Source organism: Chelonia mydas, chromosome 19 (genome assembly GCF_015237465.2).
Source record: "Chelonia mydas isolate rCheMyd1 chromosome 19, rCheMyd1.pri.v2, whole genome shotgun sequence".
Lineage (NCBI taxonomy): Eukaryota > Metazoa > Chordata > Testudines > Cheloniidae > Chelonia > Chelonia mydas.
The window spans coordinates 6,418,485-6,446,139 of NC_051259.2; the positions used below are offsets into that span (position 1 = coordinate 6,418,485).

The 27,655-nt window shown below is 42.4% G+C and overlaps 1 protein-coding gene across 2 annotated transcripts in view; it reads left to right on the forward strand.

The window, feature by feature from the left end:
- KHDRBS1 (KH RNA binding domain containing, signal transduction associated 1) overlaps positions 1-27,079 on the forward strand; it is a 29,593-nt gene extending 2,514 nt beyond the window's left edge. Inside the window, exons 2-11 of one of the 2 annotated variants that reach the window (XR_005222859.2) lie at positions 6,433-6,557; positions 7,155-7,271; positions 11,470-11,616; positions 13,562-13,695; positions 14,598-14,802; positions 15,900-15,967; positions 16,377-16,435; positions 19,348-19,537; positions 22,097-22,156; positions 26,576-27,079. Coding sequence is in view for 1 of the 2 variants with exons in the window: in XM_037882065.2 (XP_037737993.1) it covers positions 6,433-6,557; positions 7,155-7,271; positions 11,470-11,616; positions 13,562-13,695; positions 14,598-14,802; positions 15,900-15,967; positions 16,377-16,435; positions 19,348-19,445 (953 nt within the window). In the remaining variant the exon portion in view is untranslated. Of the gene's footprint in view, positions 1-6,432; positions 6,558-7,154; positions 7,272-11,469; positions 11,617-13,561; positions 13,696-14,597; positions 14,803-15,899; positions 15,968-16,376; positions 16,436-19,347; positions 20,624-22,096; positions 22,157-26,575 lie in introns of those variants that run through there. The other variant, XM_037882065.2, reaches the window with a different exon arrangement.
- Positions 27,080-27,655: the final 576 nt, after the last annotated feature.

Consider the following 27,655-nt stretch of genomic DNA (forward strand, 5'->3'; position numbering starts at 1 on the left):
CAGATAAATTTGTTAGTCTCTAAGGTGCCACAAGTACTCCTTTTCTTTTTTGCGGCTACAGACTAACACGGCTGCTACTCTGAAACCTCAGATTATCTTGACATTTGCTGGGCCTCATGGCTGCAGGGTAGTATGAGTGGTCCAAATTTGGGGTCAATTGAGCCAGGGGGCTCTGCTGAGTTAAGGTTGCCGTGTGTGACTTGTACCCTTCCAGAATGAGGAGAGTGGCTAAATTTCTGAAAGCCAGGAAGTGAAGAGTTAAGGTACACACTACGCCTGTGACACACCCTTAACGCTGCCCTCTTTGAGCGGTGCCCCAGTTTGGCTTTATGTTTGAGTGACTTTCTCAGCAATATTTACTGTACAGAATTTGCAGTTTGTACTCTAAAATTCTGTTCAATTAGTCTAAGGATATCTACACAGTCATAACTGAAATTTAGGTGTCCTATCATCATTCATAGTTTGGTTTGGATTACATGAGCAGATTACTAGATAGGATAATGTATAAAGGGTCTGACATTCTAGTCAGTCAAAGCTCTGAGCATAGAAACTAAATTAAATCTCATCCTGAAGTGTCTCTCTTCTAATAAAGTCTGAAGTCACTGGCAAAATTTAAATACTGCAGCTGTGTTCTTGAAACCTAGTTAGTGAATAAACAAAGGTCTTCAATTTCAGTGCTATCTTGCAACTTTCACAAGATCACCCGAGTCCTGAATATATACAGTTGTCATGCTGTTGCCAAGAGACTTGAAAAAAGAGAGCTTGTGTTCAGAGCAGTTTTTTATGTTGTGAAAGGATATTTATAGTCTGAGTTGTGCTTATACAATTTCTTCAGCCACTGTAACATCTAAGGACTCATTCTCTTAGTAAGTCCTCCAGTAACTTACTCTTGATGATTTGTGATGGCGAAGGATCTGAATTCTTCATATGGATCAGGGAAAGCATATTTTACACTTCCAGAGGCTGTGTAAGATGGCTTTGACCGAGATCCTGCTTGGACTCCAGTGTCTTTTATCTTCCTTGGGTCCTAGGAGTCCTACAAAGGATAAAACATCTTAGATTTGGGCCATTTAGATCAGTCATCTCCACTGAGGTAGATATTACCCCTTTTGGCAAAGTGACAACGTAGTGTTGGACATTTGATCGGTCAAATATTGTCAAAAATGATCAAATTTTAAAGCACTAATTTTTTAGAACAGTAACAGAAGAAGAGTTAGACTTTATGGTCTCCAGTTAGCTTAACCTTAAATGCTTATGCCTTGCTACAAAAAAAAGTTACTTAACTGAGTTATTTTAACTCAGAAAAATGTGGAACAAAGAACTGAAGTTCTCTGGCACCATGATGCAATCAAAAAGTTAATCTGCCACCTACATCAGGGCATTCTTGCTAAAATATTTAACAATATTTGACTGTGGTCAAATAATATGCAGTCAGTTGACAGGTCAACTGAAGAGTTCAGAACATGGAACATCAGGTGCAGATCCCAAATAACCACCAAATAATCGGTTGGATCAGTTCCTCCATTTCTCCTGATCCTTCAGCACTGTGGGTGAGCGACTTGGTCCCATAGGGCCCACAGTTCCTCAGAATCTATGTCCAGTGCCATGTTCTTCTCAGTTTCAAGATAAGTGGGTACTATTGCACTGTAACTTCACCTCGAGGAGCCTGGTTCAGACACCGTGTTTGGAGTCTTTAATATGCCCAACTCCACAGCTCTTATGTCTTATGCAGCATTTACTCGATATGGGTCCTGTGAACTTTGACAAGAGACCATGACTGCTGCTTCCTTTCCATCCTACATGTCTTCAAAGAAAAGCAGATTTCTCTGGAGATACCTGTCACTACTATCCAAGTAGCTGAGAATCAGTAGTACTACCTGATGTGGAGTCAGTCTCTCTCTCAGGAGCTGGTAGCACAGTGCTTTTATATCTCATCCCCAGCTGATGCTGTGTTGATGTTGTGTCCTCCCTCCAAGTGATGTAAGGGCCTTTCACGATTTGATGGGCAGAATGGCTGTCGCTGTTGTCAGATGGAAACAGGTTTAAAAAGGTGTGTTCATGGTAGAATCCTTGGCCGTTTTTCTTGTCGCTGTCATCAAAGCTATACTTAGCAGCTAAGGGCTTGTCTACATGGTGCGGTAGTGCATGTCAGCATGAATTCTAATGCACACCATATTGCATGCTGACTGGGCTGTGCAGACCCTGCTGGCACACAATAGGCCAGTTAGTGCACCACATAGTGGCGTGCCCCTAAGGAAACCTTTTGAGTTGTTATTTCTGCTGACGGTGTCCATTTTGAAAAGAATTATGGTGTTTCACAATCACCTGATATGTTTCTTTAAAGGGTACAAATTTGTATCCTCCCATTTGAAAATCTGTTGATCCTCTGGACTTTAATTTGGTGTTTCCAAAGCTTATGGAAAGACCCATTGAACCTTTGAGTTCTGTTTTGTTAAATTCTTGTACTGGGCCCATCCCAGTGGTATGAGGGCCTTCCAGAATGAGATGTTAATCTCTTGCTTAGTGTCCTGTTGCATGTGATTCCCCCTTCATTGAGCTGGCGCTCTCTCTCGCGCTCAAAGTGTCATCTCTGTCCACAGCTAGGACGATGTCAGGGTTGTAGACCAGGGGTCTCAAACACGCGGGCCGCATGTGGCCCACAGAGTTATTTCCTGTGGCCCGCCATAGTTCCCCACATCCTTGAGCCTACCTCCCAGCGCTTGCTGCTGCCAAACATTCCAGGAGGGGAAGAGGCCGGGCAGGGATTTGGGGAAAGGGTTGGAATAGGGGCAGGGAGGGGGCGGAGTTGGGACAGGGACTTTGGGATGGGGCGGGAAGGGGCAGGGCCAGGGCCTCATGGAAAGGGTGGAGTGGGGGTGGGGAAGGGAGGGGCTTTTGTATCTTTGTATGAAAAGTTGTCAGTGATGCTGCCCTCAGGCCAGTGTACTAGTCCTCATGTGGCCCTCATGGTGATTTGAGTTTGAGATCCCTGTTTTAGACCCTGATGATTGACTTACCGTATACAGTATTTCACAAAGGTGCTTCAGCTTCTAGCCACATTTCTGACCAAGACTGTACCATGAATTCATCTCTGTCCGTTGCACTACCTTTCTTTCCCCACCACACTATAATTGGCTAGCTATAAAATCTACAAATTAAGACTAAAAGCTAGGGTCATGTGTTTAAAGCCAAAAAGGTTTTTCCAGCTGTGATGACTTGACAGGATTGAAAAGCCCTGTTGACTTTTGAGGGGCAGGTTAACATGTCTGAAGATTGTTAGATAGCCATGTTGTAGCTCAGGCTTCCCCCAGGGTACAACACGGTCAATTAATGTGCCTCCAAATGTGATGGTCTTCATTTTAACAAGTGTTAAATTGGCTTTTCAGTCCTGTTAGGACAACTTGATTGAGCTAATACAAAATTGAAAGCCACATATTTAGGGCTTCTGAAAGTTGCACCGGTTTAATTAAAGATGTAATTGGAAACCAATTTAATTAAACCGGTACAAACTCCTTTGTGAACACATTAGTTTTGGTTTATTTTAAATTTATTAGGGATTAGTTTAGGATAGACTGAAATAAGCAACTATTAAACCAAAATAAGTTTAGCCAAATTCCATTAAAGTCTTACCCTTATGTAAAATGGTGCAGCTTTGTTGCAACTTTCGTGTACAGACAAGACTTGACTTAATTCCCAGTGGTTGCCTCCTTGAAATGGGAGTGTTCGAAGAACTAGTACGTTTTGGGACTGGTTCCTCTGGGGCAGTAGCAGCTTGCAGGTGGGTGCTTTGTTTGACTCAGAGATGAAGTTTGTATTATGGCAGAGCAGCAGCCCTGCCATGGTTAAGATTAAGATGAGGTTTCTGTTTAAATCTCTGCTCTTCTAAGACCGTGTCTAAACTTAAAACACTGCAACAGCCCAGATACAGTTGCATCTCTGTAGCCCTTGAGTGTAGACACTCATTACAACAACAGGGGGTTTTTCCCATTGTCGTGGTTAATCGACCTCCCCGAAAGGCAGTAGCTAGATCAGAGGTGGACAAACTACGGCCTGCAGGCCACATCCGGCCCGCGGGACCGTCCTGCCTGGCCCCTGAGCTCCTGGCCGGGTCCCTGGCCCCTCCACCTGTGTCCCCCCTCCCTGCAGCTATGCCTGCCCACTTTGCAGGCTTTCCAATAAGCCTGTCCTGCCTCTCTGAGCAGCTTGGTAAGGGAGAGGGGGGGTGTTGGATAAGGGGCAGGAGGTCCTGGAGGGGCAGTCAGGGGACGGGGTGGGGGGTGGTTGGATGGGGCAGAGGTTTGGGGAGGGGGGGCGCAGTCAGGAGACAGGGAGCGGGGGGGGTTAGATAGGGAGCAAGGGGGTTGGGTGGGGGTTTGGGAGGTGCGGGGGAGTTGGTTTGGGGGGGGCAGTTAGGAGACAAGGAGTGGGGGTTGGATGGATCAGGGGGCCTGTCGGGGCGGGAGTGTGGATAGGGGACAGGGAGCAGGGGGGTTGTATAGGGGGTGGAGTCCCGGGGGGTTGTATAGGGGCGGTCAGGGGATAAGGAGCAGGATGGGTTGGAGGTTCTGAGGGGGGTGGGAATTGGGAGGGGGTGGATGGGGGCAGGGGCCAGGCTGTTTGCAGAGGCATAGCCTCCATACTGTTTCGCAACCCCGATGTGGCCCTTGGGCCAAAAAGTTTGCCCACCCCTGAGCTAGATAGATGGAAGAATTCTTCCATTGACCTGGTGCTTTCTACACTGGGGTTGGCTTAACTGTATTGCTCAGGGGTGTTGATTTTTCACACTCCTGCCTGATGTAACTTGGTCAACCTAACTTTTCATTGTAGAACAGCCTTTAGTCTTCTAAAGTTTACGATTGCTCAGATTGCCTTGATGTGGTGTGCTTCATGAGGGTGCAGGAGTTCTGTTAGGGGTCCAAACTTAGGGCTATTTGACCAAAGTGTTCATGAGATAACTTTATTTGGAAAAGATTTTGCTTCGCTAGTTTAGCATGGCACAAGCCTCTTGTGCTAAATGACAAGCTAAAAGGCATTACACTGAGCATGCATGTTACAGAGGAGTTACAGGATTGTTAACCTCTGAAGTTTCACACCAGCTTGTTAGCTCATGGGTATAAGCAGTTGTCCTTTGAATCTGACTCACGCAGCCAGTGTCAGTTCAAGTCCCACCAGAAAACTGGAAGAGGTTGGAAGGCATATTGGTCATATGTCAGGTTGTTTTTTGTTTTTTTTTTTTACTTTGAGAGAAGATAATCAAAAAAAATTTTTTAAAGGATGCAAATATTTACTGGCAGGGGAGGGGTATTTTAGGGAATGGCGTCGTCTGAGCTCCTCTGCCTACCCCACCTTATGTGAGCTGGGTTCAGTGGTTCCAGCCCCCCACCCCACTTCTTGCCTTCAAGTGTATATGTTTGTATGTACCAGGTTGGGTGGGGGCTTGCCCATCTATGGGGGTCTGACCCCTTCCACTTACCTGCACTTGCCCTCTACTCAAACCACTAAGCCTGCTCCCCAGACAGAATACCACACTTGTAAAATCTAACAACCACTTCATTCCCTTTTACAGCCCCTTCATACTTGCACAAAGGGTACCATTTAAACCTATATTTTCCCCTACCCTTCATTAAATCCACAAACTGCTTTCATATCCCACCTCACTACTGACAGTACCCATGGCAAGAAGACTCCAGTGCTCTGCTACTGACATAACTTACGCAATTCAGTATTGAAATGATGCAGACTGGAACCTCAAGGTACATGTGCACCTGGGAACTCAGAACCTAATTTCTTCATGACAGTCAGAGCTCTTTTAAACTACTCCAGTTTAGTCCTGCACCATTTAATACAGCTACACGTAACACAGTGAAAGCTGCTGGAATCCATGCAAATAATTCCCAGTGGCTATTGCTAGCTCCATGGGGGGTAGAGTTAAGGTTGTGTGGGCGTTTCCCTTTACTCTGTATTTCCTGGTTTTCAGAGGTTTCTTTTGTGAAACTCAGCATTCTGGGAGGGTACAAACTATGACCAGGCAACCTTAACACTTCACTGACAAAGTTCTTTGCCTTATTAATTCATGAGGTTTGAAAGAAAGGAGGGGGCACATCACACATGGCATATTGTATTTTAAGGGTTCATGCTCACTGTCAATTGAGGTGACTTGTGTCATAATCCACCATTCCGTTTGCTTATTACAAACCAACAACGTCCTTCATCCTTCTAAAGCCCTAGATTTTGGGTAGAGACACAAACAGGCAAGACTAGATGGGCTGCCCTTTTCTTTTTTTAATACATCCAAATTTTGTTGCCACATAGTTATAAATGTGCATATATTTATAGAGAATTTAGGGCACTATAGCCTGTCATGATGCAACTGAATATAAAGTGTCATTTCAGTTTGAGGAACGAAAATTGTACTATTTTTATCTTGTCTAGAAATTGAAAAAATTCAGAAGGGTGAGACAAAGAAGGATGAGGAAGAGAACTACTTGGATTTGTTTTCCCACAAGAACATGAAACTGAAGGAACGTGTTCTGATACCTGTCAAACAGTATCCCAAGGTGAGGGCCAGAAAATAACTGACCAAGTCTCTCTGATCTACCTGTAAACATAATAAGATCTTGTATGCTATGCTTAGTGAGCAGTGTCTTTCTCAGAATGTCATTATGAGTTATGCTAGAGTGGTGCTCTAATTTCTGTGGAATTTCTCCTATGCAAATTTGCAGTATCTAAGTTTTGGATTTCTAGAATGTCAGGATAAAAATGTAAGTGTCAATGAGTAATTCTGCTTTTTCATTACCAGGGTAGAGTTTCTTCTTTCGCTCTCTTTTCATGCTTAAAAATTAAGACTCCCTCTAACTTAAGAATTGCTGTCCATAAAATGGTTGGAGTCTAGTATTAGAATTAAATAGACTAAGTGAATTAACTTAGAATGAATTGCTGGCAAAATAAAACATCTAAAAAGAGCACGCCTACCAGTTGCTAATTTTTTCTACAAATATTATTTAAACTTTCTCCATGAGACTTTCTGTGAGGTGGGGCTGTGGATGACTTTGGTTAAACTGCCAGTGTTACTTTGTCTGCCAGTGCAGTTTTAACAGCAGTCGTTATTAACTTCATTCAGCTTTGGGACTAAAACTGTTTATCTCCTTTATCAGTTTAATTTTGTTGGGAAGATTTTGGGACCCCAAGGCAACACCATCAAAAGACTGCAGGAAGAAACTGGGGCCAAGATCTCTGTGCTTGGAAAAGGTTCAATGAGAGACAAAGCAAAGGTAAGAGCTTGAAAATCCATATATGCAGATTGCCTTTTACTTGAGGATCTCAAAGCATTTTACAAAGGTGAAAATCACTAGAACTCAAGGGTGCTGACTTCTCTTTTGCTCTGACAATATCAACCTCCATGTATGTTACCTTGTGTAAAAATTATTATGGTTGAGCTAAACTCTTTGCAGAAAATATGGCCTACGGTAACTAGTCCTCTTTTAAACATTCTGTGCCTTTGGATGTAAAGACTAACTATTTTTTTCTTTTGAAATCTTAACTGCAAAATTAAAGAATTGAGTGCAGTTCCAGCTCTTTTTACTCAGGCCTAGTCTACGTTACATGGTTAGGTTGACATAAGCTGCTTTGCGTTGACCGAGCTGTGGAAGTGTCTTCACTTCCATTTGGCTCCTGCGACATAAGTGCTTCTCGACACTGATTAGCAACACCACCTTTCTGAGCAGTGCAGAGTCATAGCCAATGTAATTTGGACAACACAGTGTCATTGTCGATGCTGCATTGCTTACTTCAACTGTTACTGGCTTTCTGGAGCCATCCCACACTGACCATACAATCCACACAAGCACTCCTGATGAGGATGCGCACGTGGACACAAGGAGCGAAGTGTGTGCACACAAACGATTCAAATAACTCTGGTGGCCGCATGCTGACATTAGTTAGGTCGGCATAATTTTGTAGTGTACACATGGCCTTAGTGCCCTTCTTAACCAGGCTATGGGAGGGCATTTAGCAAAGGAATAAATTCTTTCCCCTATGTGAAATCCTCTAGACACCTACTGGTTCACTGACCATATCAACCTAGAATGTGTCAGTCTTTATCTTCAGAGAATAGCAAAGTGCCAGGAGGATTTCTGAATGGAAAAACTACAGTAATTGATTTCTGTGCTGAATGCTCCCCTCCTCCTTGCCCCTAAAGCTTGGTTAAATGGGGTAATCAGTGCAGAGCTAGGATTTCACTCTCGTTTTACTTTAACTTTGCAAGTCACTTTTACGTTTTTAGATTTTTTTTTCCCCATTTAGTAAGAATCTGTTGAATTAATTTAAACACTTAACATTAAAGCTTAACTGGCACTGTCTAAGGTGTTACCACAATTTTTCATTGCAAAGCAGTGCCTGGAGGGAAGGAGTATGCTGTTGAAAGGGAATCATGTTACTTGTATCTGCCAAAAATCTTCTGGAAGAAGGAGTTACAACAGTGCATTAATACAAGTACCAACACCTCTTTCACACTGATCTAAAAAGGTGGAAGCTGTAGGGGAATAGACTAACTGCTCTTGGTAAATCATTGGATAAGAATGTTGCTGCTGACATGTGACTTGAGTCCAGCTGTGCATCTCAGAGCAGGAAGCAGTTACAAGGGAAGTGATAAAAAGCACGTAGACAGAAGAAATATGACTAGCTGTTAATGCAAACCAGTTTAGTACCACTGACTTGTATACCAAGCACCACAAAGTATATACTACCGAAAGCTGCAGTAAAGTTCACCCAGGCCAAATCACAGTGAAATCATTAATAGTCTCTTAAAACTTTATGGTCTGACTTTTCAGAGGTGTTGAACACTCACAATTTCCACTGAAGTTAATGGGAGCTGCAGGTGTTCAGCAATCAGTCCATTACTGTCTTTGGAAACCACTTCTTTTGTGTCCATCTCTGACATTCCTCAAGGTACAATCTGGACTGCTGTGTTCCTTGAATGCTCCTTTTACACTGCTTGGATGTGAGCAATCATTCCTGATCTGCTCTCATGTAGCTTCCAGCATGCAAATTACTCCTAGTTGTGTTATGAATGCTCTAGCCCAGTGGTCTCCAACCTTTTTACATAGAAGATCACTTTTTGAATTTTAGTGCAACTGAGGATCGGCCCCGCCCCACTCACTCCACCCCCCCCCCCCCCCCCCAGTCACTTGCTCTCCCCGGCCCTCACTCGCTTTCACCAGGCTGGGGTAGGGGGTTGGGGTTTGGGCAGGGGTGCGAGCTCTGGGCTGGGGCTGAGGGGTTTGGAGTGTGGGAGGGGGCTCCGGGCTGAGCCTGGGACAGGGAGTTGGGGTGGAGGGTACAAGCTCTGGGAGGGAGTTTGGGTGTAGGAGGGGGCTCGAGGCTGGGGCAAAGTGTTGGGGTGCAGGTGGGGGTTCAGGGTGCAGGAGGGAGGTATGAGGTGCTGGCTCCGGGAGGGGTCTGGGGCACAGACTCCCACCAGGCAGCACTTACCTCGGGCGGCTCCCATTCAGTGGCATAGTGGGGCTAAGGCAGGCTCCCTCCCTGCCCCGGCCTCATGCTGCTCCCAGAAGGGGCCAATGCGCTGGTGGGGGCACATGGCTCTCCTTGCTGCCCTTCTTTGCAGGCACCGGCCCCGCAGCTACCTTTTGCCACAATTCCCTGTTTCTGGCCAATGGGAGCTGCGGGGGCAGTGCTTGCAGGCAGGAGCAGTGTACGGAGACCCCTTCTCACCGTGGGGGCGTGCTGGCCACTTCCGGGAGTGACGTGGGGCCAGGGCAGGCAGGGAGCCTGCCTTAGCAATAGCCCCGCTGCACCACTGGACTTATAGCGGCTGGAGTTTGCTGTCAGCTGGGAGAGTCTCCAGAATCAACAAGTCGATCGTGATCGACCAGTTGGTGACCACTGTTCTAGCCAGTGACTCCTGAATTATATTGCAGAGGGACACCAGCAAATTCCCAGTCCCAGACTTGTCCCCAGAAATGGGCATCTTGTACTGCCGATCACTTTCCTGGACAATACAAGCTCATATAAATAAAGTACATAATTTATTAATGGAAAAGTATATGCACAATCTTGTTGTCCCAAATACTTCAATCCAAACACACTGGTTCAGATAAAATAGTAAAACAAATTTATTAACTACAGAAAGATGGATTTTACATTATTACAACTAATGAGGCACAAAAATCAGAATCAGTTGCAAAGAAACAAAAGGTAAAACACAACTAATACCTAACTTAACAAGCTAAGTAAATTCAAAGCAAAGGACTCTCACCATAAGTTCCATCATTTTTACTGCCTGAATCTTTCAGTAAGGATCTCCCCCAGGGCTTGTCTACACTCACTGGAGGATTGATGCTGTGGCAATCAATGCATCGGCAGTCAATTTAGCAGGTCTAGTGAAGACCTGCTAAATCAACTGCTGATCGCTCTCCCGTTGACTGCCCCACCGTAAGTAGATCTGAGCTACATCGATTTGAGGTACGCTATTCACGTAACTCAAACTGTGTAGCTTAGATTGACTTTTCCCTTTAGTGTAGACAAGGCCTCAGTCCAGTGCAGCTTCCTTTCTTCATCCGTGTTGTTGATGCCATTGGTAGAGAGAAGAGAGAGATGATTTGTACTGATTGCTTTCTCTTCTTAAAGCCTTCTCTTGTGTAAGAGTCCTCTCAGCTGGTAAGAATCATCTCCAGCTGGGATTTAGGAGACAAAATGTCTGGGGAGGGGAGGAAGGAACTCTCAGCTGTTTTTGTCAAGCTGTAGATTTTTGCCCACACGTTCCTGCCAAAGAATGGCCATTTAACTACATAGTGGCCCATTTGACTTGGTTGACACCTAGCTTTTGTCTGTGGGGAACTGGTTTGTCCTTGGGGGGGGGGCCCCCCCCCCGACTTGGAACCTGCCTTAGTCCCCCCCCGACTTGGAACCTGCCTTAGTAATATCATACAATGTTGCCGCACATATTTCACCCGGATAATAATGATCAGCAAATTATAAGTTTACAAATTTTACTTCACAAAGCATACTCTGTACAAAACTTAACATAATTCTGAAAGCAGTGAACATAGGGGTAGAGACTGTCATACCATCCTTACTAAATTATGGATATTTTCTGGTGGAAAACTGGCCTGCTTTTGTTTAAAGAAGTCTGCCTCATATTCTTACCTTACAGTACTTTCACCTATTTTCTTTCCATTTACTCTTTTCTGGTACTGCAGAGTGTGCTTCCTTCCTGTGGCACAACTTAATTTTTCTATAGCCCCATTCACAAGACAAGCATATACTTATGCCAGAAACCTGTTTTGAAGTCTCGAGAGGGTTACTGTTTGACATCCGTGGTTAAACATGGCTGAAAATTTTAGGGTAGACAGCCTTGTCCCGCTAATCAATGCTTAGAAACATGATTAAGGAAGAAAATGATTTATTTGCACCTTGTTTGGCTTTATGAAGTTGAATCATGCTTTATTTCAGGAGGAAGAACTGCGCAAAGGAGGAGATCCCAAATATGCTCATTTAAATATGGATCTGCATGTCTTCATTGAAGTCTTTGGACCACCTTGCGAGGCCTATGCTCTCATGGCTCATGCCATGGAAGAAGTCAAGAAGTTCCTTGTTCCGGTATGCAAACTTGTTTCTTGATGCATTTTAGAATAGAGCCTTTGTTTTGGTGCCCTTCTCTGGGGAACAAACAGTAGTTAACTTGTGTCCCGAAGGAAGAGATTTTAAACCACTAACTGACCAAGTTTAGGAAGTGGTGGTGTAGCCGTGTTGGTCACAGGATATTAAAGGGACAAGGTGGGTGGCGTAATACCTTTTATTGGATCAACATGCTTTCGAGCTTTCTCGGAACTCTTTTTCAGGTCTGGGTACTTGATGTCACAGCTAAATACAAGGTGGAACAAATGGATTAGCATATACAGTTAACATATTAGTTAACTGGCCGCTTCACCTTGAATGGCCTCTGATAATGTGTTAGATACTTACACTAAACAATCTGTTCCGTCTTGTAATTTAGCCTGATGCTGGAGCTCTGTATAAGCTTGAAAGGTTGTCTTTCACCAGCAGAAGCTGGTCCAGTAGAAGATGTTACCTCACTTACCTTGTCAAGCTTAGGAAGAAGTTTCTTCTAGAGGCACGTTACTTCATAATTGTCACTTTGGGGTTTCCTGTACCAACTTGGAAACATCTGTTACTGGCTGATATGACAGGATATTGGACTCGGTGGATGAAACTGGTCTGAGTTTGTATGGCAGCCCTTCTGTCTAGAGCGATCTTAGCTGTGCCCTGTAGGGTAATAGATTTCTTGAATGGGTTCCATTCATCACTTGAAATTGCCTTGTAGAGACCTAGCAGGAAAAAGTCCTGGTAGTTCTTAAATCAGTGTTCTCACCGCTTTTAATGGATTTCACATAGAGCAGCCTATTTCAGCCGATACCCGGGCATGTTATATGAACACTTAATGCCATTTTTTTAAAATTTGGAGATGATTTTCATTGAGGTTTCAAGGCCCTTACATTCAACTTTATGGCATTGCTTTGTTTGGATGTAAAACAGTATAAATTTTGAATGCCATGTCTAATCAACTCCAGAATTTCAGGGAATGTTCTGGGTGTCAATAAGCAGAACCCTGTGGATTTTGGTGAAAATCAGAAAAAAAACAAAAGGGAGAAATGGGAGACACATGGAGCCCATGGCTTTTGGTTAGCAGAACCACAGCTTCAGCCACCTCTGTAATTCTCTGTAGATAAAAGAATTGATTGAGGGCAGAAAGTAACACATTCCAGCATAACAATACCCCTGATTTGAGTTCTTCTCTTGTCCCAGTTGAGTTTAAAATGTTACCACCCCAAAGGAGAGGGAAGAAAAGAGAATAAGAGTGGTATGGCTGGGGTGGCGCAGAGTGGTGGGCACGCAGGGCTCCTGGCATTGTAGGGGCTGGGGTTTGGAACATGTCTGTGAAATAGAGGATGGAAGGGAGTGGCACATGGGGAGCTTGGAGAGGAGAATGGAGGTATGCCAGGAGCCCCTGATGTGTGCAATAAGCTTAGTTTACAGAAGCAGCGTTGCTGTGGCAGCTCTGGAATCCCGACAGGCAGGCTAGTATTGGTAACTTGATCTGTGTGCATGTCTGGGGAGGAAGTGGGTTGGAATGGCTGCTTCTGAGTTACCAGGATCTTCTGCTGATTCCCTAAGCTATATCCCCAGGGGAGATAAAAAGGCATGGAGCAGAGATGTGCTGTGTTCATGGGAATGTGAAAAGACGGCTCGGATTTGCAAATGGGCATTTACTCTTCATCAGGCTGCATCCAGCTCCTGTTTTTGTGTGGATGCAGTGATCAGTTTCCAGTGTGCCTTTGGGGGAGAGCATGGCATTTTCTGTCAAAAGCATTTGGCTGGCAGTGAACCCACGTGTTTCAAAAGGGGACTGTAGATGCTTTGTGGCAGCTGCTGTAGCTTGAGGTGTGACTCATACAGTTTTCAGCAACTGATGTTCTAACATGTTAATTTTTGACACCTCAGAGCACAGGGTGGCTAGCTACTAGTGTCCCTTTTTTTTTCTCAGGATATGATGGATGACATCTGCCAGGAGCAGTTTTTGGAGCTGTCTTATCTGAATGGGGTACCAGAACCAGCACGTGGTCGAGGGGTCCCTGTGCGAGGAAGAGGAGCAGCTCCCCCTCCTCCACCTGTTCCTAGGTAACTTTCAAAAGTAGTGATGCTGGAAGTGGGAACTCTTGTTGTTTTCGTAGGCTAGCAAACTGGTTAATCTTTTTTCTTTTTGTGCCTGAACTCAGAATATTGGAACTTCCAGTGTTGCAGGGCTGCTTTTATTAAATTGGGAGTTATGGTCTTGTATGTGCTAGAAAAGGGGTAATAAGACTTTTAATGGGGGTTGGTGAATGTTTTGTAATCTGAATTGTATTAGCTTTAGAAAACCACCTTGCTGAAATTGCGTCTGATTTCTAGAACTACTTAAAGGGTAAAGTTGAAACCTATAGCTCATTGGTTCATCATCCCCGGTCAGTGGGTCCTCCAGTGCACTGAGAATCTGCAGCTTGTGCGTAACTCCCATGAAAGCTTGATGTTGCTACTATCCTGACCCTGATGCTTTGCTCAAAGCATTGGACTAAATCAGTGATGAAGCTATCCTACACAGTGCCAGTATAGGTAGCATTTATCCCTGATGAAGGATTAAAAGAGAAGCCACTTGCTGGTGTCTAAATGTGTTTAGTACTCAAGGGTGGTTAGTCATCTTCTCATTGGACTTTGTGAGGCACCACGGTTCCCTTTCTGCCATAGCAAACCTTCTCGCCTGATCAACCTCTGCAGATCCACACCTTTTTAAGATGTTTAGAAGTGGTGACTAGAGTATTCAGCTGTATTTTCCTTTGGTAATGTTTCACATTTGTAGTTTTTATGCAGCATTAAACTCTTACCAGAGTTGCATTATAATCCTGTTTATACATCCAATTATCAATTTTATAGCACCCGTAGTGAATAACTGTTGATCTGTCAGTAAATTGTCTTAGATATTTAGAACATCATTGTGGCTTTTGCAGAGTGCAAAAATAGCTATTTCTAATCCTTTTTCTTCTTAGGGGGCGTGGTGTGGTGGGTCCTCCTCGTGGGGCCCTGGTGCGAGGAGCACCAGTGAGAGGTGCCATAGCTAGAGGAGCTACTGTGGCCCGTGGTGTACCCCCTCCTCCAGCAGTAAGGGGCGCTCCTGTACCAAGAGCTCGTGCAGCAGGCATTCAGAGAATACCGCTTCCTCCTCCACCCGCACCAGAGACTTACGAAGATTATGTAAGAAACCTTAATACATGCTCTTTCCAAGTAGCCAGCAGGCAGTTACTTACAGATCCTAGGGGCACATCTACACTGAAATTAAACTGTGACTGGCCTGTGCCAGCTTACTCAGGCTAAGGGGCTGTTTAATTAGGTACTCTGGCCCAAGCCCAAGCCCAAACATCTGCACTGCAGTTAAACATTACTGCAAGCCCGGGTTGGCTGGCACGGGCCTGCCATGGGTGTCTCATTGCAGTGTAGGCATACCCTAAATGTTGGGTATTAACAAAGCAATTGCAGTAATGGCCCTTGTTTAGTAGCAAACCCTAGTACTAGGCTGAATGGCTGAACTGAGAGGTGAGGGCATTGTTTTCTGTTAATAAGTTTCCATGTGCGCCATAATGAAACACTTTTTTGGAGGGGAATAATTACAATGCAACTGAAGTGTGGCCAAGGTTATATTTTAACAAAAGTACTGGTGCCCAGCAAAAAAACAATCAAAACACTTCTGTGGAAAGCTGCTTGTAGAAGCAGGGAGTGCTGGAGTCTTCAGACCATGTAACTGCGATAGGAACTTACTTTAATATGTGAATAAACTTGGTTAAAATGTTGTCACTACAGACACATACCCCTGAGTGTTTTCTTTGCTCAGTTAAGAATATTTGCTCTTGCAATTTTAAAGAGAGAAACAGCACAATGACTTGCTTTAGATGAGCACCGGAGTAAATATTTGAGGAACCATCAGAGTGAGATTTGTCTTATTCCGCCCTACAAAAAATGCTTCCATCTCCTAGCAAAACTTACTTCAGTTTTCCATTGGCTCTGGTTAAAACTAGTGGGTTCTGTCTACCTATAAATCCTATGTTGGGGAACCCAGTTATGAGACTTCTGACATAACCTGGACATAATGCAGCCTTTACAGGACTCTGGCATGCCTTGTGAACATGATTAACGTTCTCACCTTCACTGCAAGACAAAGGTTCCCCTGGGACATGCTAGGATTTATAAGTTAATCTGAAAAGGACCGCCGAGTAAATTCAGTTTTACTCTTCCTCTTAGTCAGAATGAATGACGCCCTCCACATGTATCCATCCTTATGTTATTATCTATTTCAGGGTTATGACGATACATATGCGGAGCAGAGTTATGAGGGATATGAAGGCTACTACAGCCAGGGCCAAGGGTAAGTTTGTCATTTTTCAGTCCCCTTTAATCCCATTTCTGAGAGAGAATTCTGCATGACTTTTTACAGAATTTTCAGGTAAAATTAAACATGTTTCCAGTATTTTAATAAAATTGAGACCAGTTGTGCCTTGTTCTGTTGGCTTCTAATGTGTTTGAATCAAGCAGCCCGTGTGGGAAGGTACATTTCAGAAAGTTCCAACTAGCCTTTAGCTCTGTCTTTAAAAGGAGTGGTCATACTTACCCAAGGTACTAGGGAGGTTTTGGGTGTCCTAATTCAAGCACTACAAAGTCTTGAATTATTCTTGAGGAGCTCATGAATTTGAATGCTCCAGCTCTTGAGGTTTGTGAATTGAAATGTTTTCACCTCTACACAACTAACTTAAACATATCCTGTCTTTCTCTTTCAGGGACACGGAATATTATGATTATGGACATGGGGAGGCACAAGAATCCTATGAAGCTTATGGTATGTCTGGACACACTGCTGATGTGACAGGGAGAGAAGGGGCTATAATTAAGTTGGAAATTGCTTGAAGTTTATCAGATCTTTTTTTGCTTTAAATTTTCTGTCTTAAAGTAAGAAAATGCTGATGGTATAGTTCCAAAAAGTAACCAGGGGGCCTTCATGGGGAAAAATATTTACATTCCAGAGATAACACAGGTCTACATGACAATCAGACTAAGGTCATACATCATGGCTTTGTTAGGCTCCTATCTAGTTTGACTCTTGCAGAGGTGACCTTACCTAAAGTCCTGCAGTAGAATACCATGTCGGAGTTCTTGCCACCATGCACCCCCCACTTTTTTCTTCTCAGAAGTGGGGTATTTCTCAGCATCGGTCAGTTTTGTGCATGGAATGCTCCACAACTGGAGGTCTGAATTCCCACCTACAACGTTGCTTTTACAGCAGTTTGGCTTGCAGGGATTATATTTTGTTGAGTTGGATGAATGCACAGCTCCGGCTGCTTCCTTGTAATCCTCAAAACCCTTCCAGATGAGACTGACTCTGCAATAAATACTTGCTTGAAAGATGGATTTTAATCTAGCATTAAGTCTTCTCTTTAACTCGATAGAGCTCTGTAGCAATTGTGTATATGGCCTATGTTTGGCTAATGAAAATACTCAATTTGTAATTTCCCAAAATCTGTACTGGTCATTTAGAACAAGATGTCTTATCTGACTAATGCTGTTGTTTAAACCATATATAGGAGACAATACTTAGAGAAGCCATAGTAAAATATTTTTTTTTTATTATTGCATTGCATTATGAAGAATTTAGGTGGATTGAGTAAATGGAGGCAGTTCTGGCATGCTAATTGTGAATTGCACTGCCATGTATCAAAGAGCAAGATTTCTTGTCTTCTGCTCAGACCAGCAGAAGTTGAAAGTGCTGCAAAAGCAGTGCAGTCAGCCACTTGATATATTGGAAGTAGTTTCAGCAGCCTCTACAGTCAGTGAAGGTACAGAATTAGTTCCAGTGAGAATCCCATTAAATACTCCTGCTGGGGCTTGGGACTCAAGTACATTTAAGGGGAGAAAGGTGACTAGCGTGGGGTATGAGAGTTTTTCGGGGCTCAGAGAAGCAGAGGGAGGCCTCTAGCTGTCCCATGATGAAGCATATGAAATGTTAAGATGGCATTACACCTCCTGCTTCGGGAGCGAACAGAATGTGAGGCTTAACTTTGTGGTGGCATACTGGTCCATATTTACGTTGTATGGAGTTTTAAATTCAACTGCCTAACCAAAGATTTTATCAGTCTGTGTTAAATGCGAATAGACACTTGCTGTCAGTAATGCTGGATATCTTTCATGCTTCCATTTAGAATGGCTGTTAAATGCCTTCTTTTGTTGCCTGTGTTCGTCATGCAACACACAGAGGCTTTTGTGTTTCTACTTGGTAAGAGAGCAGTGCTGTTGTCTGAGATCTGAAGGCCAAACACTGCTTGTACACTCATTGTACACTTGGCATGAAGTTGCCACAGTTAATCTGTTTATCCGCAGTAATTTCTTTTGGCCTCTGCTTTCATAAAAACAAAATTAGAAAAATAAATTGTGCAGCCAGTGTGGAGGCGACTTTGAGGAAAATCAAAATGCATTTCACGATGGTGAAATGGAGTGTTACGCTTGCCTCTCAGTGCATATTTATTCCTCTGAAACCAGTGACGTGTGGAGAGAGTGGCAGATGTGCAAAATAAGAATATTGCAAGCACAAGCCATAATAAAAGCTGAGCTTGGATATTTGGGACTTGAGCTAGCCCTAGGAGAATGGGATTTGAACTTTGCTTGTTTCAGTAGTTATATGGCAAAAGGATTTTGAGAGTATTCAGCTGTCTTACTGAAAGCTTTTTACCATAATCAGTTACACATGTTGGTGCAGGTACCATGTTTAGGGAGTAGTAAAATCCTGATCTCAGGAGGCAGGCATTGAAAGTGCTGAGGTATCTTCTAAAATGTAATCCCTAAGTAGTCACTGTCTCATCCCTCTGCTACTAACTGGCAGAAAACACTATTGTATCTCTGGGTTCAGTATGAGACTGCCATCCCAGAGCGGTGGTAGTGATTTAGTCATTTGGCAGGCTTGTGCAAGGAGACTTCCTTGCTTTTATTTTTAAAAAGGAGAAAAACACTTCTTGTGTAGCAGTATCCTGCACAACTGAGTCAGTTTATAGATTATAAAATGCTGCCTGCTTACAGACTGAAAGAGCTTTAATGCCTGTGACCTTAGCTGAGGCTGACTGCCAACGCTGCTTCAGGAATTGGAGTCCATTTCAGATCTACTGAAATTAATTGGTGGTTGTTCATAGATGAAAGGTTTCAGGTTTGTTCAACTATGAGCCTAGTGGGGGGTATCATATCTGAAGACTTCCAAAGGGGTTCCCATATAAGTTGCCTTTATTAAATGCTTGCAAAGTTAGAAAAGGAGTACTTGTGGCACCTTAGAGACTAACAAATTTATTTGAGCATAAGCTTTCGTCGAAAACTTATGCTCAAATAAATTTGTTAGTCCCTAAGGTGCCACAAGTACTCCTTTTCTTTTTGTGAATACAGACTAACACGGCTGCTACTCTGAAACCTGCATAGTTAGAGATGTTCTTGGTAGAGATTTAATATTTGTGGAACTTGAAGCTATGTGACACTGGGATCTTGTAGATAAACATTAGTCTTACAGAAGCTTAAAGGGATGGCCTTTAAAGGCCTGTGAGCCAATAGAGTTGTAGGAATATTAATGTCACTGGTCTTTACAAAGTCCTGATATCAAAACTGGAGGCAGGTGTTCTGACTGGTACACAGTGCAGTCGTGCTGCTGCCCTTGTGTGCATGCATCTCATATGATTAGTGTGCTGTGCACTTTGACGTTTATTGCTCTCTCTCTTGCAGGCCAAGATGACTGGAATGGAACAAGGCCCTCCCTGAAGGCCCCACCAGCTAGGCCAGTGAAGGGGGCCTACAGAGAGCACCCTTACGGACGCTATTAAAAACATGAGGGAAAAATATCAGTTATGAGCAAACAGTTGTTACTGATTCTTGTATCTCCCAGGATTCCTGTTGCTTTACCCACATCAGACAAGTAATTGTCTAACTGTTTTTCTTCGTGGCCCCCTTTTCTCCCACTCCATCCTCACCTTGCATTCTGGCTTCTGTACGTAGTATTTTAAAATGAGTTAAATAGATTTAGAAGACCAACTTTAATTTTTTTAAGTGTGTAGATTGCTTTTCTTTGTTGTTTAGATATAAACACAACTGTACTTCTTTTTTTAATAAAAGTTGAGTTAAAAAAAGTTAGTTTCAAAAGTGACATGCTTGCTTAACAGTTATGAAATTAAGGTTTTGTTAACCTATAAGTTTGGTTTTTAAGATACCCGTAAAAGTTGTAGTTGCAGAATCCCAAAAGTAGGCTACATTTCAAAATTCAGGACTGTTTTTAAGAATTAAAATCATAATGTAACGGTAGTGGCTGCCACCGTTTAAAAGTAAGCTCAGATGTCAAACTTTCCTTAAAAGCAGATTGCTGATGAATCTTAAGTTTAAATTTTAATACAAAGATCCTTATAACAAATAAAATAGTTTTTTTTAAAGTTAATTGATTTAAAAAAAATTAGGTTTGTAAAATTGACTTTTATGTGGGTTTTGAAATCTAGCCCCGAACACGCGGTGTTGAGAGATGCTTGGGAAGCAGATTTTCCAGTGTAAAGGGGTTCTTAGCTTGGTTCTATGCGGAGAACTTTTAAGAGAAGAACAAATTTAAACTACTACACAGCTCTGTCTAATTGCCCAGGGTTTGAAATTAGAGAGTATTAAATGGATATTAGGTTTGCATTCTGTAAAACTACAGATTTCTCGTTTTAGGATATTTGGGGCAAATAATACAGTGCGAGTTTAAAATTGGCAAAGGTGTCAATATTTAGCAATCCCGGTGACTTGTTCAAGTGTGTCTCAACACTAGCTTTATATAAAAAGGGACACTGCAGCTGAAAAAATGAGAAATTTCACTTTGTACATAGGTTAAAGTCCTAATTGGATTTGTACGCTGTCCTCCCACTTTGTTCTTGAAGATTAAATGCTACGTGTGTAAAGTCTGCCTAAATAGGTAGCTAAAACTTGTCAAAATGTCTGCAGCAGTTTGTCAATAAAGTTTAGTCCTTTTTTAATCAAAGTAAATGTGATGAATTGTCATTTTTTTTGGTTGAGCAATAAAATAGCTTTTCTCTTTCAAATAAACTTAAATTAATGCTAAAGTTAATGGTCTTTTTAAAATATGGAGACATTCTAAAAATGGTGTTTTTCTGTAACCTTTACAAAAAGCTATCAAGCTGGTGAGTGAGCTTAATATAAAAAGGAGGAAAAAAAACTTTTTTTTTTTTTTTCACCCCCTGGAAGTTGTTGAAAGCAGTTTGAACCAGTACTAAAGCAGAAATCTGACTTCTGCAAAACTGCAAGTGGAAGGAGTGTTTATGGGCTGGACGGAATTAGTTTATTGATTCAGATTTCAGATAGCCTCAGCGTTCTGCAGACTCCAGATGGAGTCTGAAATGGCTGGTTTAAAAGTAGAATGACAAAATGAAGATTGACAAATCCAAGACCTAGCTACCAACAGGAGGAAAAAAGAAGCTTTATTTTGTTTTTGAACACAACTAACCCTTGTCTAAAGGTGATGCCTACCTGCTTTAAGGTGGCCTGCATTTGGGAAGCCAGTTACAAACCCACGATTGTTTTGAGAAGGGGGCAGGTGATTGCTTTTAATATCCTTCTGGGAAAGCATAATAGGTTAAAGTAAAATGCTGCTTAAAGAAACTTGAGGTGGTTTGTTGTATTGCCCTTCTCTGCAAAATATAAATCTGACATCATAGGGGGGAGAAATAAACTGCTCGGGGGTGAAAAATGCACTAGAACATTAGGAACCAAACTGCCTATAGCAGTGCATGATTGAGCGGAATACTTTAAAACAAAAAGTTGTATTTGTAGATTGTTATTAAAATGTAAATAACAATTTTCAACAATGGTTTGGAGTCAGCTTTCAGGGCATAATGTCTTGCTTGATGAAAAGATCACCCTATACCCCCCTTTTAAAGGAAAATTATCGCAGGAGAATAAGGATGTGTAAAGCTAACATGCATCGCAAAAAACAAAAGGTAACCTAAATGTCTGCTTTTAATAGCACATTTCTCTTTTACATAAACTGTGACGGCAACTTGCATAAACTTTATTGAAACAATTCTTCAAATGTTAATGTAAAATTTGAAAGAAAAAAAAATGTTTAAAAGTAGATGTTTTTAAAAAAAGACCACATGCTTTTGCATAAATTAGCAATAATTTCAATAATCGTGCACTTTGTAAATGCACTGTAATGTAACCTGGGCAAAAAAAGAAATCTGAAAGCTTAAATTTCAAAAATGTAAAATGACACCGAATATAGATAGTCCTGCTACTGCCAAAAAAATTCTGCTCAGTTATTTAAAATGTAAAATGATGACCCTTATAGACCCCAACATTGATGTTCACTATGAAATGTTCAGAGCTCAGCTTAAGTTGCATGTTTTCCTTCCTGTGTAATTTGCATGCAGGATCTTTTTTCTTTAAATCTCTGTTTTTCCATTAAGGAAACTCACAATCTTTTCTCAATTTGCAGGAGTCAAGAACGTCACCGCAAATCACCTGGGTGAAGATGTTTTTGTCAAACACACACTGGGTAGGTTATTATTCAGTTTTGCATCACATGGCTAGTTGTTAACATCTTCTGTGTAGGAGGTGGAGGCGTTGCCATCTGAGGTGCTAAACAGAAGCAGCTCTTCATATGCACACAGATAAATTAGATTGTTCTAAAAGGCTAATTATGTGACTGGCTTTTGTAGTGGTCACTGGGGGAGGCGGGGGTTGTGTGGGTGAATGTGCACCGGCTAAGAGCTCTTGCACAGATCCTCCTGTGGAATGAAGCTGAGTGATGGATCTGGGGAGAGGGGGAAGTATGGCAAAGCAAGAGCAAGGCGATCTTTTGAGCTGACTCTTGGCTGTGATGTGGAGAGAGGATTCACTTCAAAGCCAACATAAGGCAGTGTTGGAGGTGCTACCCCACCCTCCAGCAATGGAGCAGTTATATCTAGTAACGTTCTTCACGTGTCCTCTGCATATTCCCACTCTTAGGGAGCACTGGCTGGTGCAGCTTGCATGGAGGCACCTTCTGGTAACAGTGCCTCTTAGTGCTCGAATGCCTCTCCATAGCTAGCATTTGAACACATTCTGAAGGTATGGCCCCAAAACGAGGCATAGCACCAGCTGCAGCCTCAGTTCCTTCCAACCACAGCAGTGAAAGGATGAGGATCACAAGGATCCATAGCGATCAGTAAAATATCTATTTTGTTAGATTAGTTGATGTTAGTAGTTTTAGGATAAGTTAGTCTAGCTAAGAGCATGATAATTACCTGGTACCAAGTCATGGTGGAGCCAAATGTCAAGAAGCATGGATTTTAAAGGTGTGTGTCACGCCCAGGAGTCTTCCTGGCTTCCAGCCGTCATGTTCGGTGCCTGAAATGCTTAGGAGAAAAGCATTCTCCTTCATGCTGTGCTATGCGCACCACACTTACTCCTTGGGCCTGTTAAGAGAGACAGACTAGCCTTTTGTTACATCAGCACTTGTCAGCCAAGCCTGTGAGATTAGATGCTGCTAGAGGATCCTAGTGAAAGGATAAAAGACCTGAATCGGCTCCGAGTACTTCTGGATCCAGGAAAGCTTCAATAGTGAAGGCTCTGGCTTTGGCAGAGAGCTTCACTTCCAAGTTGACTCAGCTTGTGGTTGGCAAATCCTCTGATCCAACACCACAGATATTCCCTCCATAAGACCCGGTTCCAGATAAGGAACACAAAGCTCAAGAGAGACCACTGGAAACAAGCCCTTCGATTACGAGGGAAAGGAAGGCCAAATTGAAGCATATCTTGAACGGTTCTTAGGACCGTTTTGAGTTCAGTGTGGCTTCAAGATCTAAAGATAAAATGCCAGATAGGTCTGGGCAGGGGGAAGGTGTGGATCCAAAAGAGATCAGTGGAACCTAGTATGTCGACTACTAAGGTTCCTACTTCTGCACTACAGTGTAGATTCATGTGGTTCCACAAGAGAGGACAGTTCGACTACGTCTCTTTTTTCCCAGAGCAAGAAACCAAGTTGGGAGCTTGACTGGGATAGATCTCCAGAGACAGTTTCCCTACCACCTAAGACTCCAGCTGGCTCTCTGAGAGAGACACTCACCATTTTCCATTCTCCAGATCCCAACTGCGTTGGGAGGAGCTAGTTCCGATAACGGCATCCAAGGATCAACAGTTTTCCCTGAAATAGGTCTTTCTTCTGGAGTGGACACCCTGAGACAGTCTATGCAAGAAGCATATGATTTGATGCCAGAATGGGGTAATTAGCAAGACCGGCACATGCCACCATGGAGGCTTTTGACACTATTGGCCCACCCCTACTGATCCATACCATACAAGAAGATCTGACACTCTGGTTCCAGAGCAGCTTCCAACTAAGTCTATGAGTCGGAGATGTTCTGATCAGAGATGCTCAGAACCAACAGCTAGAGAAAGCTCTCCTACCTTGGGTACAAGATATGCTTCCTGAGGAGGGAGAAGAAATATCCCCTCCAGTAGATTTTCAACCACAGAACATTAAACCAGAAGGTGATTCATCTCCAGATGGAAATGTAGCGTCCTCTCCTTTGGAAGATGCAATTCAGTTCCACAGATGAGTGGGTATGGATAGTGTTGACTTTAAAATTGCCTTCAGTACCTTAGAAAGAAGCTATCCCCTCAGTGTTCAACATTTTGAGTTTGGCTACAAAAATAATGTATCTTCACCAATAGTAAAGGAACTTGTCAACCAGTAAAAGCTAGAAGGACCAATCCCTCCTCTTCTCAACCAATTTCAAAAAAGGCTGACACTAGTGCCAGGTCCCATATGAGGGGTTCTCTTGTTTTCATATTCACTCTGACTAACTCATTCGACATGGCAACATACAAAGATCCTTTTTGTTACTTTGGTATTTAAGAGTGTTGCTCCATTTTTCAAGTCCTATTCAAAACCCATTTTAGATTATTATACCTAAATGTTATGGGTTTGTCCATCTCCTCCGTTAAAGTTCATTTAGCAGCAGTAGCAGCTTTCCATGTGCAGATTGATGGCAAATCTGTTTTCAAACACATTAAATTGTTTTAAAGGGTTTATTGAACTTTATAGCCACCATTATAAGATCCAGTTTCTCCAGGAATGTAAACATAGTTATAACATAACTTATGTCTTCTCCATTTTAAACTCTTTTGGGCTTATGCTATTTTCTGTAAGGACAAGGTAGTTCTTGGGCTTTACCCCAAAGTACTTCCTAAAGAAATTTCAGATTTTCATATAAATAATTGTATGTATTTACCAGTATTCTTTCCAAAATCTCATGTACATAAGGGAGAACCTAGATCCTGTAGATACAAAAAGAACGCTTTCTTATTTGAATGGTGCTCATGAGGTTTTAGGTCCTCAATCATTTCCTACTCTGGTCACTCTGAGGATCAGTCTATTTCTGCTCAGTTTGTATCTAGGTGAGTGAGGCCTTGTCTGCACTACTGGGGTAAGTCGACCTAAGCTACTCCAGCTAGGTAAATAATGTAGCTGGAGTCAACGTAGCTTAGGTCAACCTTACTCTTCTCTTTCTGGTGGAATAGGAGAGTTGACTGGAGAGCGCTCTGTGGTTGATTTAGCAGGTCTTCACTAGACCCACTAAATCGACCCCTGCTATATCGATTGCAGCAGCCTCAATTCCTGGAAAGTGAAGACATGACCTTAGACAGTGTATAGAAGGGAGTTATAGAAATTCTTCACTCTCCCCTCCTTTTGTTCTTGTACCCAGTTCCACTAGGATGGTTGCTGTTTCTATAGTGTATGTTAATAATGTCTTCCCTTATTGAATTAGGTAGAAGGTAGACCTGTCACATGGAGTTCAGCTCACACATTCATGAAACACTGTGTATTAGATTTGGCAGCCAGATCTGACACAGTTTGGCAGGGCAGTTTTTCAGTTGTTTAATTAGGGCTCCATTTCCCTCCCTCCCATCTTTAGTGTTCTTCTTGCCAAACTATCCGAAGAGTGGGAATGTGCACAAGACTAAGGAGAAATGAAGGTTGTTTGCATGTAAACAGACCACCAAACCTTGGTGGGTTTCTGAGGTTTAAGCTAGCTACTGGCTGTTTTTTTTATTGTTTCGTTTTGTTAAAGATACAGGCCCAGGCTTCTTACTCAGGGTTTTCAAGCCTGACCACAGCTTGCTTAGCTAAGAGTTTTGAAGGGCTGCACACCCCCCACATCAGCTGATGGAACAATTTGAGCCTGTTGTGTTAAGAGGTATAATCTCATGATTCCTTTGGCTGTCATTTACTTTCACCACTGACAGCTGACATGCTCCCTCTGGTGGATACTGTGATTATCATTCATTTGCTTATCCTGTGGAAGTATTTTATTGTCTCCACCCACCTGCCCTCCTTGCAAACCCAGTGATACATTGGACAACAACCCAACCTTCACTCAAAAGGAATTGACAGTTGAAGGCATCAGTGGACTGGGCAGCCCTCTAAAGCTTGTAGTTTTCAAGCTTCTGGTCAGTTTCTCACTGGATCTTTTGAGACCCAGGAGTGAGAAACTTGTGACTTCCTAAAGAACAGAATTGCAAAATAATAGTCCCTTATTAATTATGTTGCCCGTAAAGCACTGCAGCTTTGCAAAACGAACAAAAACTCTGATATGTAGGGACTATATAAGTACATAGAAGCAGATCTATCTTACATGGAACTGTAAGGGGACGCAAACAAGTATCTCTAATCATATTCCTCTGCAACAGGAAAGGAAGGTTGGGAATGACCGTGGTGTTGAAATGTTAATTACCCGTCATGATCTTCAAAAGTGTGTCTGCTATCTAAAAGTATTAGTCCATTGGTGTAAATAGATTGATTAGGGAAACAATTTATGTATGGGTGATTTCCATAGTTCATTTATTCAATACATTTTTTTTTGCAATGTAATTAGTTATAGTATCCATTTCCATCGTTGTACCAATTCTTTTCCCATTTCTTTCCTACTAGGCACAACCTTTATATCCTGTGGAAAAGATGTGATAAAGATCATCCATTACGGTGCAGATTTTTATCCAGTAGAAGTGAATCTTGTGGCACTGCCATTTGGAATGTATACGGCTTGCTTCTACATTACACTTCCTGCATATGTTGGGTGTTTATATAAAAGATGCTAGGGTTATGGAGGAATGTAAATCTCATTGTAAATAATTGTGTTTGCCAAAACTGGTTTGAGAACATGCTGCTTGAAGCATTTTCCTCTATTCATCTTATAGTGTTGGTATAATCTGATCTTTTTTGGTCTAGTGTATGTACTGATTGTAGAATTATAACATGAAAACCAGATTATGATGATTTTCTGAAAGATGCTCTAGTTTAGCCAGAAATTGTGGGCTTGACGTGGGACTGAGTCAAATTTTCTGGCCTGTGTTATGCCGGAGGTCAGACTAAATGATCATAATGGTTCCTTCTGGTCTTTATCTTTGAATCTATTAAAAGTAAATTTTCCTTTTATTCAGTCACATTTTTCCATTGGGGTGTGGTTCAGATCAAACACATGCCTCTGTGTTTTACCTATAAGTAATAAAATCCTTGAGGTCCAAAAGTCAACTGTACCAAGCGGATTACAGTTTTGATATTACAATACCACCTAGAGGTCCCAGTCAAGGTCAGGACTCCATTATGACATAGTAAAAGTTAGCCCCTGCTTCAGAGTTTGCGGTCATTGTCAATGTGTAATAGATGTGGGAAACTGAGGTGGGAGGAGGAAGTGGTAACAGTAGTAAGAACATGTTTTTACAAAGACTAGCAGTCTGCGTCTTTTTCCTATCTGTTGGGAGTACTGAAGTGAGTACCTATCTTATTTTACAACTTCACTGTGATAACTTTTTATATTTCTGAATGCCCCTGCATGAGAGGGGGATCTAATCTTCAGTAGTGTATGTTCAGTAGGACAAAAGAGTAAGTTACCTAGATAGCTAATTGTGCATCTGATGAAGTGAGCTGTAGCTCACGAAAGCTTATGCTCAAATAAATTTGTTAGTCTCTAAGGTGCCACAAGTACTCCTTTTCTTTTTGTGGCTCAGTATT